At 46.8% G+C, this 15916-nt stretch overlaps 1 protein-coding gene across 2 annotated transcripts; it reads right to left on the bottom strand.

The window, feature by feature from the left end:
- Positions 1-7777: 7777 nt before the first annotated feature.
- On the bottom strand, positions 7778-12463 carry LOC144141106 (tubulin beta chain-like). Of its 2 annotated transcripts, none has more exons than XM_077672634.1 (6): positions 12280-12463; positions 10208-10316; positions 9769-9876; positions 9214-9658; positions 8688-9124; positions 7778-8177 (listed from the first exon to the last, which is right to left on the bottom strand). In XM_077672634.1, the coding sequence occupies exons 1-6, from the start codon at positions 12334-12336 to the stop codon at positions 7996-7998; spliced, it is 1338 nt and encodes a 445-aa protein (XP_077528760.1). In that variant the 5' UTR covers positions 12337-12463; the 3' UTR covers positions 7778-7995. The 2 variants fall into 2 exon arrangements, with proteins under 2 accessions (XP_077528760.1, XP_077528759.1); XM_077672633.1 differs by having other exon boundaries at positions 9769-9879; positions 12280-12461.
- Positions 12464-15916: the final 3453 nt, after the last annotated feature.

The raw sequence follows: 15916 nt of genomic DNA, 5'->3' as shown, positions 1-15916 counted from the left end.
TGTTTTCCACAATGAGTAGCGAGGTTGGTCCCCTGGAAAGTTTTGAGCAAATTGGCATGCTCGCGTAGGAAATCGTTGATGCAACGCCCCGCGTCTGCCCTATGTAGGACTTCTCGCAGTACAGTGGGACGTTGTACACCGCAGAGAGACTGCATTTCGTGTAGGGCCAACGTCCCAAGCTACGGTCGTCGCTGTTGACCTTTCTGCAGAGTTTCGAAAGCTTATTGGGGGCGGAAAAAACCACTCTGACACCGGCCCTCCTTCCAGTTTTCATAAGCTGGTGCAAGTATGGGATGACGGCGACCCTTTCTTTGTTGCGGGTTTTCTCAGGTCCGCCTTCCCAGATTTCATTCAGAAAGACTGTTGCGAGGCTTTTGACCAACAGTTGTTGGTCGAAACGTGTCAAACTTGTTGGTCTTGCTGCTTTTTTCTCTTTTGATTTCAAATATGCCATTATTTTTTTTTTGAGTCAATCAATTACCTCCCAAGATGATTAGAGATAATTAGATATTTTCGGTCAAACAATACAAAAAACAGTGTTGTTTGCCATAAAACTGTAGTCTTTGTATTTTCTAGTGCCATGAACCCTGGTGAATGCAATAACCGAATCAGTTTTCTGATGTATCGCTTGGAACTAATTTTACAGCTCATTAAACTTTAATGTTTGAAATGGGCATTCGAAATGGTTCCTTGCCACTGGTGTGACCAAGGTTTAATGAGCTGTAAAATTATTTCCAAGCGGTGCATCAAAAAATGCTTATTGCACTCACCAGGGTTCGTAGTATTGGAAAATATATAGAGATTACATATTTTATGACCAACGTTGTATCGTCTAGGGTCATTCCACACCAAACGTCCCTGAGAGTTCACTCAACGACCATCGCCGATTACACTATTAACATTTACAATTGATCACTTCCCTACACTATTTGTTCTCCTAGACTATTTTCGGCGGGAAAAAATTATTCCGTCTCTTTCAGCCATTTGAAAACCGCCGTGGTGACGAAAACCTACGTTGCGAAAACTAATTCGCAAAAATAAAATAATACACGGAGTGCAGTGCATTATTTCCAGGTGATAGAGAAAAAAAAAGTGTGCTTCTTTGCTACGGTGCATTGGAAGTTGCTACTAGTGTGTTTCAAAATGGGCTTTGCAGTGAAGCAAAGTGGCGTTTCTGAGCAATGTTTACGATTTTTTACAGCTATCGAAACTTTTGTAGGGACAATGCAGCTAGGGACAATGCAGCTGCATACAATGTTTATATTGTTGACGGTGAGTGCGGAAGAAAAATATGGGAGCTGGGGAGCGGATAGTTTCAGCGTGATAAAAACATGAACTTTGAAAAATTTGCAAAATTGTCTTTGTTCAGACGCTTATCGCGCTGGGTGGTGGTCCATGTAAAAATAGAGGCTTAGGCTCGTTTGAAAGGGTGTGCAAAGAGAATTTATTTCAGAAAGTTTAATTGGAGTCTTCGTGTTTTAAGCGAGAAAATAATTTTTATAATGAGCGCCCACCACGGCCCCAGACGGCGGTCCACTTCACTGCAACGACGCTTCCTGTGCGGGAGCAGAGAGGTGGTGAGCGGAGATGGAAAAGTTGTGGAACAAAGTTTTAGCAAAAAGTTGCCACCGACAAAGAAATGTGGTTTTCTCAACATTTTGCGAATGGAGGAAGTATATTTGACCCTCTAGCCGTTGAAATAATAATTATGGTTATAAAGTTTAATACATATATAACTCGACCTACAAAATCAAAAATGAAAATCTCGCATAGCTCCCACAGAAAACGCTGACGAAATTAGAAACTCTCTTGAAAGGAACGACTGAAACGTGAATAAAAAAATTGACAGCTAACCAACCGTCCGATGCTTTGCATTTGCACTAATGTGCATACCTGTCAGAGTTAACAAATTTAATCCGTACGATAGCACACGAGGAGAGATAATTAATCGAATGTGGCATTTTGAAAAACCCAAAAAAATATTCTAAAATAGGCGCTTCAAAAGTTACGAGTGAGCTCACTTACGAAATAAAAGATGTGTATCTTATAGGTATAAAAAGCCGAGGCAAGAACACTGAAACACGGATTAAAAAATGGCTGCGGCTTAGTCTGGTTCAGTGGTGGATTCGCTTCGTCAACCGTGGATGTAGCTGTATTGCCGACCACGTCTCAAAGCCATTTGTCCCTGTGCAATGTTCACGGGAGGAGGCCTGCCTTGCTTTCAGTCACGTACAATGAATATGGCGTTCCTCTTTCAATGCAAACGCGGTGCAAGACGAGTCACGTAGCCCGAGACAACCCAACGTGGGAGGCGGTGGGGTTGGTCGGCTGCCAATCAGCTGAGCAACCTCAACCGCGCCACTGCTAGTTAAGCAACGAAAGTGGGCCCAGCGAATCGCACGATGCGCTTCAAAGGGTGTGATGCAGTCTGCAGTCAAAAGGCGAACTTGCGCATCCGTGGCGAAGCCGCTGGATGAAAGTACGGTAGTAAATCTTTGCTTTAAAAACCGGGTCATCCACTAACGTAAAACCTGGGGAGGAGGGGCAAAGCATGCAGTGTATAAGTGCACTTATATATTCAGATTGTAAGATCTCTCTCTTGCCATGCGGCGCGCATGCTGATATACGCGACGTCCCAATTATGAAAACGGAGAAGTGAAATTCGAAACTGACAACTGCAAATTTTGAAGTAAAGGTACGTACGGAATGAAATACAAGCAAGCAAGCAAGAGTGAACGAAAGTGTCCCGGTGTGTTCTTGTAGTGCGCGTTTTTGCCCACGGAGATTAAATGTTCTAGCGTGAGGCGTTGGAAAACAAATGCCACGGTGGTTTAGTACCATGACCACATGAGAATACTACGACGACAGGAGACGCCGACAGCCCGAGCCCTAACGGGCTTCGCCCTTGAGAGGGTCATGCTCGCATGTATATAGTTGGTATGACCCGCACCTTATGCAGTCAGACAAGTAATAGCGTTTGATGCCTCACTTAGGCCTCCAATTTGACACGAGTTAACCTTGTTTCCGGCTTACAAATTTTACACAAGCAGCGTTTTACATAAGCTAACATATGTCAGCTAGCGTAGACTTGTTTACCACACGGGTTGCACGTTCGTGTTACCTAGGCTTTTTGTAGCGAAAGCTACAGTAGGCTACCCCGGGCAGTGTTTGCGGAGTGACCAGTATTGACTTTCAGAGCTAGAGGTCAAACCACCCTTCTGCAAGTGCCCGGCACGAAGCAGCGGCCTAATGGCGGGGAGTGGAGAGATATGCGGCAGGGATAAATAGGCGAGAAGGGAAAGGGGACGTGCGCTGAACCCGTGTCGCCACCTGGTGGGGCGCAGACAGGGAGCAGCGGCCCGATGGCGGGGAGAGATAGGCGAGGAGGGAACGGAGACGTGTGCGCATGGAGCATGCTTTTTTTTCCCTCAATGCGTGTGCGGGACCCGTACGTGTCGCCACCTTGGGGAGGAAGGCGAGGAGACCGCCGCCGCAAAGGAAGGCCAGTAGGCCACGTGCGTCGCAAAGCCGTGTGCAATGGATCAAGACGAACATCCAGCTAGTCTTGATGAACTCGGAAATTTCAGGGGAGGAGGGTAGCGGGAGGTATTAATTTAAGCTCCTTGCTATTCAAGACCGTGTATTAAGAGCACTTTTGTAGTATGAAAATGTTGAAAACTGCCTAGCTTAAGTGAAATATAGCCCCTTCAATATTATTGCGAGAGGTGCTAAACTTGTCAATTTCGAAAGGGTGGAGTTGTAACTCTCGGGGTAATGTTTTTAAACCGTGACGAAGCAAACATCCGCGTCTGATATCGAACGAAACACTAATAAAAGGTTAGTCATACGTGCTGCCCTGCACCCTTGAAAATGGCTGCAGTGTAGGGGTTCGCGAATATTAGAAACTTCGAATATTCAAATATCGAAGTGGATAACGCAATATTCGGTTCGATTTTGATTAAAATAAAACAAGACAAAAATTTCAGTTCAAGAACATGCACCGGCGCTCCCCGCTTCCGGCGACGGGCTTTCCCGCATTGCTCTAGTGATGTGCGGACAAACGGCAAGATGAGGGTTCTTTTGGGGCAGCACCGCTTTATCTTCTCGGCATTGGGCATATGCGTCAGGCGAACTCCGCCCTCCTGCTTCTATTTTCGCATCCCGATAGCGTGGTCGCGCTCTATTTGCACAAATGAACACTCTCTAGATCAGAAAGCCCACGGCTGCATACTGTTCGCGGAGGAAGATCAGTGGCTGGCGACCCCCTTTCGCCGCTCTGGTTTTCTGATAACTGATGCAGCAATTTCTTTGTTTAAAAAAAACCTACAACGTCATCTTGTTTTTGTATGAGACATAATAAAAACGACGAACTTTTGTCTATTTGACACCACACAGGGAGGGAGACAGGGAGATAAAAAGCTTTTTGACAATTAAGCAGGCATTGGCACTGCGGCACTTCAGAAAGCTGCAGTGGGTTTACCATGCACGGTGCACTTGCGTTTGTTATCACGCACTCCCCGATTTAGATCTCAAAGTGTTGACTGTATTTTTCTGGACTTTGCCAAAGCATTTGATACCATATGTCTAAACTACTCCTGTTGAAATTAGGTAAACTTAATCTTGATACTGACATCATAAAATGAATCGAAAGGTTCCTCACAGAATGCTCCCAATATGTAACTGCTAATGAATTCCTCTCCTGTAACTTCTGGTGTCTCGCAAGGATCCGTTCTTGGTCCTTTACTGTTCCTAATCTACATTAATGACTGCCTAATAACATTTCCTCTAACATAAAGTTGTTTGCGGATGACTGTGATTTACCGGGAAATTAAAAGCCCTGCTGACCAACTTACCCTTCAGTTTGATGTAGATTATATTTCTTCTGGGTGCAATACTAGGATAATGAACCTTACATCTTCTAAATGCAAGAATAGGAGTTTCACATCGAACCTGCGATATTTGTTCTGACTATGTGCTGAATAATTTTTCCCTCAGCAAAGTTACCTGTTCCAAATATCTTGGTGTTACAATTTCTGACGACCTTTCATTGCAGACTCACATTGACGTGATTAAAAATAATGCTAACCATACTATTTTACAATGCAACTTCTTTCTTGCACCGATTAAGTTTACTTTTTTTTTATAAAACTTTAGTAAAGGCCTAAGCTTGAATACTCGTCATCTGTGCGGGACCCACAGGTTAACATTCATATCAGAAGCTTAGAATCCATCTAAAATCGTGCCGCATTGTGAAATTACTCCTGTAAGACAAGCAAACACATGAAATCTAGCCAGCTTATCACTTCGCCGCAAAATTTCACACCTGTGCCTCTTCCACAAGATTTATCGTTGTATGCCTTCGTTAAGTACGTAACTTGCTTTTTTCGCCACCATCCTACATTTCATCCAGCAGCGATCATCACTTCAAAGTTGGAATTCCAAGCAGCTGGACAAATCTTCATTTTAACTCGTTCGTGCCCACAACTTCCTCGGACTGGAACCACCTTCCATCGCAGCAATCATCGACACGACTAACTTCAAGATGGCCATAAATGCGTGCCCTTTTTGATGTTGCTCCGTCTTGTTCTACTGTTTGTAAAACGTTTTTTTACCACTCCTCTCTTTAATGCGTTGCTTTGAGTAAATAAATAAAAAATGAATAAATTTTTTTCTTGCAGGTAGCAGCTTGTGTGTACTTTGGCATGCATTCATGCCAGTGCTTTGTGTATGACTGAAATTAGCGTTTTGTTTATAAGAGGTACTGTCTACTACTAGCATGCTTACAAACAGCATGTACGCTTGATGTAAGAACGTAGCATGGCGATTATATTTAAAAACCAATGCCCTCTTGCTCTGGTCTACAGTATTGCAAATAAATGCAGAACTTGCACGAGGTCAGCAAACCATGTTCACCAGTGCTGCGGTGTCAATGCCTGCTTGTCAAGAAAACTTTATCTCGGACAAAGCTACACAGCACATTGTGTTTCCCAAGTCCTATGCAGAAAAAGAAAAAGGAATAGAGGTTGAGCGAGCGAGCGAAGCAACTTTATTGAAAATGCCTGCAGAACGATTAGCCCTCCCATGTAAGGAAGGCGTCACCGTGACGCGGCCATGACGTCTTCCCGGCTTTTGGCGCCTCTACTCCGGCCGCGGCCTCACTACTCCCTTTGGTCGACTGCGCCTGCCCCTGTTTTGGGGTGGCAGTTGAAAAAAAAAAGAGCAAGGAATATGCATGTGTTGATCAGAAAACTGTCAGTGCACGGCTGGGCTTTTTCATCTAGAGAGCGTTGGCTGGGGCAGCTCGAGTGCAACCACATATCAGGACGCGAAAAAGAAGAAAAGGCACGAAGGTCGAGTAGGCCAAATTCTTGTCTACTTTGACAACAAGCACCACCGGGAAAAACTGTTACAGATTATGGGCATGCATGTGTGTGACGTACAATGCAGGACGAGGTCCTCCTCTTTGCTTGCAATATATGCCTGGGGGGTCAGATTAGAATGGACATTGTGAAGACCAAGCTCAAGCAATTTGGATAAGTGAAGCAAAAACAACTCGTAACCAATCAGAGTTGGATCCTGTTTGCCAGCGACCACTTTTGGCTGGCCTGTTGCAGGGGTCCCAGTCAGCCAACCTACAGAACACAGTGCGAATGTTCAGTTTTTGCAAACAAAACAGCTACAGTTATGGCTAAAATCCAACTTTGCAAACTGTTCTGACCATAAGCGTACTGTCATTTTTAGAGTGCAGCTGTTGCAGTGGCTCAGTTCCGAAGGCCTCATGCCCAAAGGATGCGGGTTTCAATTGCAGCCGCAGTGGCTGCTTATATGATGCAGGTGAAAAGCTCAACATGTGCGAGATATCAGCGCATGTTGAAGATCTGCAGGTCACAGAAATTCATCCAGCGCCGTCCATTACGGTGAAACTAGCCCAGGTGTTTCTTCGGCATGCAAAACCCCACAATCAATTTTACAGAATGGGCCTCCAAGTGAATTTTTTCTGCAGGGCTGATAACCATCTTTCAAAAAAAAAAAAAAGCCATCTTCAGAGAAGTGTTGCACTGGGCGTGCAATCATTTACATGGCCACCATGGTGTCCAGAGGAACAGGTGCTCGTGTGGATCACTGCGCTGCACACTGGTATTGGAACAAGCTGTGGACTGGGCACCCAGTAAAATTACACAGCTACCACTCCATGAAATTCGAACAAAAATTGAGTGTCCCTCCACTCTCAAGGATACTCATTTGCAGAGCATACTTCGTAGCCAATTAGCTGAAGGAAACTTGAAGGATTCAAGCTTTGTTCTAGCAAACATAAGGCCATACGTCGTCTTCCTGCATTATGGATGTTACACAAGCACACAAACCTAAACAGCTTGAACACAGCAAACAGCAGTCCTGTTACATTGGCCACGAGACCGAAATTGAAATGTCCACCAGCTCATGAAGCCTGCCTGAGCATGCAAGGTCCAGCTGGTGATATGCTCATGCTTGGGCAAGACACCGGCCAAAACATTGCCTTGAGAACATTTAAAGATGAACTCAAGATAGCCTAAATGGTCACACAAGAAAATTTAGCAGAAAGCCAAACATAAGCTACATGCTATTCATGCCTTCATGAATACCCTTGTGTAGGGAATTTTCTGGAAGCACCTAAGAAACCCGTCTCCACAGGCAGGCACAGTAGAAAACTGCCCCCTGAGCGGTTAATGAGAACATTCCATCCAGTCTACCGTCATCAACATGCAATGGCCACGCAGATACCAACAACACCGCAAAGTGGTGGAACAAAATAATTTATTGACAAGAAATGGGAAGAGGCTAGGAAACTTGGGGGCAGACGAAACAAACTCCAAAAAAGAATGTACAGTGGGAACAAAATCAAACTGGAACACAGGGAATTAGAAAAAAGAAAGTAGCCTCAAACTAGAACATGGGTAAAGAGAACGGAAGAAAAAAAAAAAAAAAAGAACAGGGGCAAGTGGAACGTGGTTGTGTTTAGGCCTCTGCGTCGGCCTCGGGCTCATCCTCGAACTCTCCCTCTTCATCGGCAGTCGCCTCCTGGTACTGCTGGTACTCGGAGACCAGGTCGTTCATGTTGGACTCAGCCTCAGTGAACTCCATCTCGTCCATGCCCTCTCCGGTGTACCAGTGGAGGAAAGCCTTGCGCCGGAACATGGCTGCGCAAGAGGAAAAAGAGAGAGCGGTAAGAGATAGCAAGATAGCCAAGCACTGCAAACGCACTCTTATACTGAAAAAGACACCTAAAAGAAAAACTGTAACACCCTCCCAAAAACTTGGCAATTGCAACCTTACAGCTCAGCATAAACAAGAACACTATTTTGAACAGTGCTCAGCCATTTTTATTGGATAGGGGGTAGGGTGTAGACAAAATGGGTTCAAATGATTTTAGCAAGCACTAAAATAACCCCTACAGGTTATTGTCCAACACTCAAGCAAAGGAGTCATGTTCACTAAGGTGTAATAGACACTGAAAACTCCTTTTAATGGTGTAAATCACTAGTGCAGCAGGCGTTTTTGGCTGCTGCATTATGGCCAGTCAGTGTGCACCTACAAGGGCTTTGCACAGACAAGTTATACTGAAGAGTGGAAGAACTGGACGATGCAAAACTGTCCAAATAGCGAACTTGAGCACACCGCACAGCCGCTCTGAGAAAACCAAGACATACCGGTGAACTGCTCGGAGATTCGCTTGAACAGCTCCTGGATGGCAGTGCTGTTGCCGATGAAGGTGGCAGACATCTTCAGGCCCCGGGGTGGAATGTCGCAGACTGCAGTCTTGACGTTGTTCGGGATCCACTCCACGAAGTACGAGGCGTTCTTGTTCTGGACATTGAGCATCTGCTCATCCACCTCCCGCATGGACATACGACCACGGAAGATGGCCGCCACAGTGAGGTATCGGCCATGTCGGGGGTCGCAAGCCGCCATCATGTTCTTGGCGTCGAACATCTGTTGGGTGAGCTCGGGAACAGAGAGCGCCCGGTACTGCTGCGATCCCCTGGCGGTCAGCGGAGCAAAACCAGGCATGAAGAAGTGGAGACGCGGGAATGGAACCATGTTCACTGCCAGTTTCCGCAAGTCAGCGTTGAGCTGTCCAGGGAACCTGCACGCATTAGAACGGAAAGAGTTAAGTGGACATCAAGATTCAGAAAGGAGCAGGGAACCAGAGGAAGCATCTGTTGAAGGACGCACCTGAGGCAGGTGGTGACACCCGACATGGTGGCCGAGACGAGGTGGTTCAGGTCACCATAGGTCGGCGTGGTGAGCTTCAGCGTGCGGAAGCAGATGTCGTAAAGGGCCTCATTGTCGATGCAGAAGGTCTCATCTGTGTTCTCAACCAGCTGGTGAACAGACAGGGTGGCATTGTAGGGCTCCACAACGGTGTCCGAGACCTTGGGAGAGGGGACTACGCTGAAGGTGTTCATGATGCGGTCGGGGTATTCTTCCCGGATCTTCGAGATGAGCAGGGTGCCCATCCCAGAGCCGGTGCCTCCTCCGAGGGAGTGGGTGAGCTGGAAGCCCTGCAGGCAGTCGCACCCCTCGGCTTCCTTGCGGACCACATCGAGGACAGAGTCCACGAGCTCCGCGCCCTCAGTGTAGTGGCCCTTGGCCCAGTTGTTGCCGGCACCACTCTGGCCTGCATGGAAAAGTCCCAAGGACATTAGATAGGCAAGAATTTCTGGATGTCCCCAGCTTCCATCCTGGGAAAGCTCCCAAGGACAGAATAAAGATGACGAAAAGCCGTACCGAAGACAAAGTTGTCAGGCCTGAAGAGCTGGCCGAAGGGTCCGGACCGCACAGAGTCCATGGTGCCAGGCTCCAGGTCCACCAGGATGGCCCGCGGCACGTATTTGCCTCCTCCAACAAGGCAACAGAGGCACGGTCAGCGCAATAACACACAGGCGCTTGCTGCAAGCACTGACAATGTAAATAAGGGGATAGAGTAGCCATATAAATATACGAATCTGGACAAAGCAGGCAAACTCAACAGCAGCAAGTGGATTAGATTAGTATTAGATTAACACTCACTCCATCAGTATGCAAATAGTTGGTCAGCAAGAGTTACGGTCAATAAATGTTACTATTACATTTTTCCGTCGAAGCGACAAACCGGTGGTTGAGATACTCATGGCCTTTTGGTGTTAATTTGTAACGGAGGGCAGGAATACACCAGGAAAGCACTTACCAGAGGCCTCATTGTAGTAGACATTGATGCGCTCGAGCTGAAGGTCAGAGTCCCCGTGGTAGCTGCCAGTGGGGTCGATGCCGTGCTCATCGGAGATCACCTCCCAGAACTGCATACACGATGGGCGGGGGAAGAGGTTTACATGGGCACCCGAGTGTGAAGGCGCAATTTGCTCAAAAGACTGCAGGGGAATCGCCAAGGGAAAGCTCAAAATCCGAAAAAAAAAAAAAAAAAAGCAGCGACAAAACTTTTAGCATACCAATACAATAAGTCAGCCAAGCAAAACTGCTTATGAAATCAGTGTGCTCCTCAGTTCAGCTGGGGCTTATCTAGTACGAGTCTCCAAGACTCTTACTATCTCGGCAGCTGAATGAATGGACACGCCCGCCCCAACCTACGGCGTGAGCAGCCGGACTCGATTTTACTCAAACGGCTAAACACCTGCGATTGGCCACATGTCAACGAAAGCATTTTGTCATTAGAACTACACTACTGAAATTCCTGAGGCCGGAAGAGATTTGACAAAGTAAACTAGAAAGTATTACCCGAAGGCAAATTTACGAACGCCTACATCCTCGCGGGCTAACCACTTGACGCAATCTAATTACCCGCAGTCACATAAACGAAGCGACCTTGCGATCGATAATAAAACACGGCTGACGCATATTTCTTCCTCAACGGCCTTCACTTTGACGTTAACGAAACCACGCCGTCGCCGAAACAATTGTATTTGACGAACTAAATTATCACCTAATGGCAGGTGCCGACAACGTGCGAATTCCTCCGATAAGAGCTGCACGCCGGCCGGCGTACACCTTTTTATCGGCAGCGCCTACGTGACAAAGCGATGCGTAATTCGGAGCAACAATGTTCAAGCCTCGTGGCCTAGAAACAGCGCTCGGTTTAAAAAAAGAAAGGAACCGATAACTGCTGCAATAGCGGCGTACACAATTAAAACAATAGCGCAGTCGCTGCCAACGGCCGCCAGCGCAGCGAGCGGGGTAACTCAAATTCAAAAGGGCGAGCCTCGAACGCCCATTGGTCAACGCCGACCCGATAAGACGAATCAATGGCCGCCGTGCTTCGAAGTTTCCCGGCAGTAGGCGAACGCGCCTTTTCGGCCGCGGAGAAGGAAATTGAAAACGCGCCAAGAAAGGCAACGTCGTACAAACGTGTGAACTAACACCCACAACGAATATCCTTGTAAGGACATGCCAGCACGGGGGCGTTTCAAAATTAGCAGACACGGCGGGACAAAATGGACGCCCGACAAGGATATATGCCCGGGCAGCCGCAATGGCCGATGAAACGGAAAACAAGACACGATCTCGACCCCGAAAAAGCGGAAACCGCTTTTCAAAGAGGCTAATTATTCGCGACCAGTAAGAAAGATTACGCAGAGCGGAGTAGACGGGCACGTTTTTCTGCAACTGTTTTCATGCAACCACGAGAGGCGTGAAGCGGTTTGCAAACCGGCATTGGAATAACGCGAGAGGATACGGCATGCAGGAGGCGGCAATGGGGGCCCAAATATGACGAATATTTATTAGTCTGCCCTAAGAAGCAGCAAAAGGCGTAAATGAGGACACGACCGAGTCACGACGATTCGCACGGTCCACAAACGTTGCCTCGCCGTGCAGCAAAACCACTAGGCCTTGCTGCTATGCGAAAAATACGGCGCAGGTGAAATCAGAGGAAGTTGTCACTGCGACTTTAAAAGTTGTTCCGCACAGAACACGTCGTTAGCGAAAACTAACCGCCGTCACGGCCATGAGCCGGCTTTGACTGCAACGGTCAGAATCGGGTCATCGCGCCGGCATTGTTAACGGGCGTGGCATTGCTTCATTTCGTCTTGGAGGGCTTGTTAACGAGACGGCGAACAGAAATGCGCGCTCACAGGCGACCGCGAAAACAGCGTGCACTAGCTGGACGACATAAGGCACCAGCAATGACAGCTGCAGATGGGACGTGGTCATGAGCGCGAATTTGACATTCGGCTAAGCCTAACAGCGCCGCCTCGCACCAACACGCCAGAGTTCAGAAAATAAAGCACGAAATCGGGCGATATTTACCTTGGCGCCGATCTGGTTGCCGCACTGGCCAGCCTGGATGTGCACGATTTCCCGCATGTTGGATCTGGAAGAGCTTAAAACCCGAGGAAGACAATGAGGTCTACGGTGAACGAGCCTGGCGCGGAGTAGGAGCCTACAGAGTGGGTCCAACGGCCAGAATAACTGACGTGACCGGATTTTGCCTGTTTTTACTCGAACGACCGATTCAACACGTGGGTCGACAACCAATCGTAGCCTGCGGGCCACTCCCTACGCTGTGATTGGTGGGTTTTGTCACGTGACTGTTATAAGTTGAATTTTGTTTCGGTTTCGATACGGGAACATTTTGTAATTGTTGCGGCCTTATCATGCTCGTAATTAAGCAGTTGATGAGCCTACGTAGTTATCAGTTTAAAATTTGATAAAAAAGTGCAAAAAAGCACTCTGTAGCATGGTTGTACTTAAATACACAAGTCAACTTAAAACAAATTAGGGTAAGTCTCGTGCCCCGCGCGGGGTACGAGATCTAGCCCCCTCGCGGTGGCTCCTGCCCCGCAGAAGTGACGTCAAACTAAACTAGTCACGTGACTTCCTGTGACGTCACTATTTTTTTTTTTGCACATTTAAAAGCATTGACGGCCACAGCTCTTCGATATGGTGCTCCATGTGGGATTCTGGCCTTGGCTCCAACCGCAAGCCTGCGCAACGTTACGTCCTTATCGCCTTGCACAGCGGCTGCCTCGCGGCGCTTTTTTCTTGTTGGGAGGATTGTTTGCAGTTATTTATTGAGTATTTTTCGTGAACTTGCTGCTGCTAGTCTTGGTAAGCCTAACGCATCCTATTTTGTGCTATTTTGGCAAGCTGCTTCGCCCCGCTTTTTTCCGTGCTCCATTTGTTGCCGTTAAATATGTTGCTAGCTTCATATTGTCTTGCAGTTCGCGTGCCATCGGCTTTATGCTCCTGCATTCGTTGTCTACTTGTTCCGATCGCTACTTGCATTCCAAGCCTTGTATTTTGATTCTGGCGTGAAACGTGTTACGTGCGGATCAGTTTTCCAGCGCTTTGCGCCGTGGCTAACGAGGTAGCTGACTTTAATGACGTGATAACGCGAGCAACGCAGTGTCAGCGGCGTCAGTGTGCACGAATCAAGTATCGTCAGGTAGTGCAGGGCATCGTCGAACGCATCCGTCCTCGCATGTAGCCTGTTCTGCAATTTTTCTCTCGGGGCACTGCAAGAAACGTTACTACCCCGCGAAACGATCCGTACACGCTGCATGCAGGGAGCGCAGCTCCACTTTCGTGGGTGGCCTGGTAAATGGGAGAGCCCAGCAGCCGCCCGTCCATGGGCAGCATAGGTACTCAGCTATCGCTGAAACCAGCCGCTCACTGGCTGGCTTCCTGTGCAAGGAGGCTCAAGCTCCAAATGTGCAAGTTTGGGAGAAGTCAAGCCGATAATATCGCCGTTTGTGCCAAGCTTGACACTTGTGTTAAATAGTGCTTTCAAGTTTGGTGTGCTCAAGGTAAACAAGTGGCTCTTGTTCATCTATGTTTTTCGAATTTGTTGCTTCGAATAATAGTATTGTGCTTTCATGATATGCAAGACTTCAAATGAGCTGCGAATTCTAAGCAATCTGTAGGCAGCGATTATTGAATGCACAGGAAACAACGTTTTGTCTACCTTGAAATTTTCTACATAGGGTACGTGGAACTGCCAGCTAGCAAGTTTAATGAAAGGTTGTTATCTGCTCAATTTTAGTAAAGAGGTAGCAAGGGATAGATAGGATAGCCCTCCCTCCTCACCAGGTGATCGTCTGGCAGCGTCTCATAACTTCGTTCACAATTACCGCGTGGATTTTATTTCCCTAACCTTTGCCTTACTGCATTCTGCCTTCTTCAACCCGGTTAGTCAACAAACTTCATCCTGCATCTGTTTGGTTGACTGAAAAGCTCTGATAAGATCTCTGCACACACGACAGCACCTGCATGAAATCGGGGTTCTGATTATGTATTTTGGTACGCTAGTTTACTCGTGTTTGGCTTGGAAGTCAACATAACCAACAACAATACTTTCATGCCCACTCAGTTGGATGGCCAGTAATGGTGAGAGCTTCTCTCGAAGGCTTACAGAGGATTCACGAATTCTGATTGACTGTGACATCAATGTACCCATCCGGAGCACCCTGTGGAATTCAACTTGACGTTAATACTTGTGTTGACAGCTGGTAATTGTCTGCTCTGTGTTTGGGGGAGGGGGGTGAACAGTAAAAGTTTCTAATTGCAAGGAGATATTTCATGTTCTTTTGCTTTTTAACTCTGTGCTGTGTAAAAAACTGTTTCGGCTAATTGCTTAAGTGACTATGCTTAGTCGTAAGGGCCATAATGCAGTGTCCCATATTTTGTTTGCAACGATGCATACCCAGCAGAGCCGTACGGGCTCCTTGATCACACTTTACGGGTTCCTTGATCACTAGAGTGTGATCAAGGAACTCGTACGGGTTCTGAAATGTCTCTTGTGTTTTTCACCTTGACCTGGTCAGTGACCGCATTTTGTCCTCATCGTGATACCTGACCAGATGAACTTTCGTCGAACTCTTGACTACATAGAAAGCACATTCTCTGGTGGTGGTGATTAGCTTGAAAAAAACAGGGCACTGAAACTATTTTTTAAGCTAACAAGCCTAAAAAACAGGTTATGGAGCACATCTACGAGGGAATGGTTCTTGTACAGCTTGGCATTATCCTCTCCCGAGAGTACTTAATACCTTGTGCAGGAACTGGAGCCGACGACACCTATGTGGACGTGAATGTCTTTATTGGTGTTTGTGAATATTGCAGTACAGCTGAAAGCTGTATGTATCCTGGAAGGCTTCAACAATAAAATGACTCCAGTGAACGTACTTCTGCTTTGGTGTCAATGGGCAGCATGTGAGCATTGATAAGTGCTTCGCTGTTGACATTTTTGTTAGACAAAAACAGGCTTGATCAGGCACTGTAGCAAGTCTTCATGAAAAAACACAGGAAAGAAACTGGACAAAAAAGCTGCGAACACATGGACACTGTTCATCACAGCACCTTTCCTTGTACTTCAGTACTGTTATTGTCGCTGTATTTTCCCCCAAAATATAAACCAACTCTCCCAGATTCACACCTTCAGACAGAAAGCAAACATGGTGTTTGTCAATGACAAGTGATTCTACCAAAATTCCGTGGCTGTGAAAAAAATCAGTGAGTAGCTCTACTTTCTCTGCACAGTCTGTGGTATGAAGTTCCTTTTCCAAACAAAACGCAAGGGTTTCTTGACACAATACGCAGAAAAAATGCCAAATAAGCAAGTGATGCCTTCTAGCACTACACTACAGTCCTGCAGGAAAGCAAAACAACCAAGTGATCTTTTTGCTTGAGTGCAAAGCTCTGCAGAGAAGCCAAGAAAGATTCCTTTTTTGTTGACACCAAAGCGCTGCTGGAAAGCCAAAACGTGTGGCTTCTGTCACTGCTGATTTGCTCTAAGACGGGCATGTGAATGTATTGCAGTAAGGCATTTGTTGTGTACATGTCCTTCATACCTAGATAAGTATGAACCAGGCTGGCTGTGTAGCAAAAACGTCAAGTGAGGTAACAACCAAATGTTTTATGTAAAATGTTAGAATACTGTTTGTTA

This window comes from Haemaphysalis longicornis, unplaced genomic scaffold (assembly GCF_048455015.1).
Source record: "Haemaphysalis longicornis isolate Haplotype H1 unplaced genomic scaffold, Haemaphysalis longicornis Haplotype H1 scaffold_6, whole genome shotgun sequence".
Lineage (NCBI taxonomy): Eukaryota > Metazoa > Arthropoda > Arachnida > Ixodida > Ixodidae > Haemaphysalis > Haemaphysalis longicornis.
This window is presented reverse-complemented; position numbering and strand designations above follow the sequence as displayed.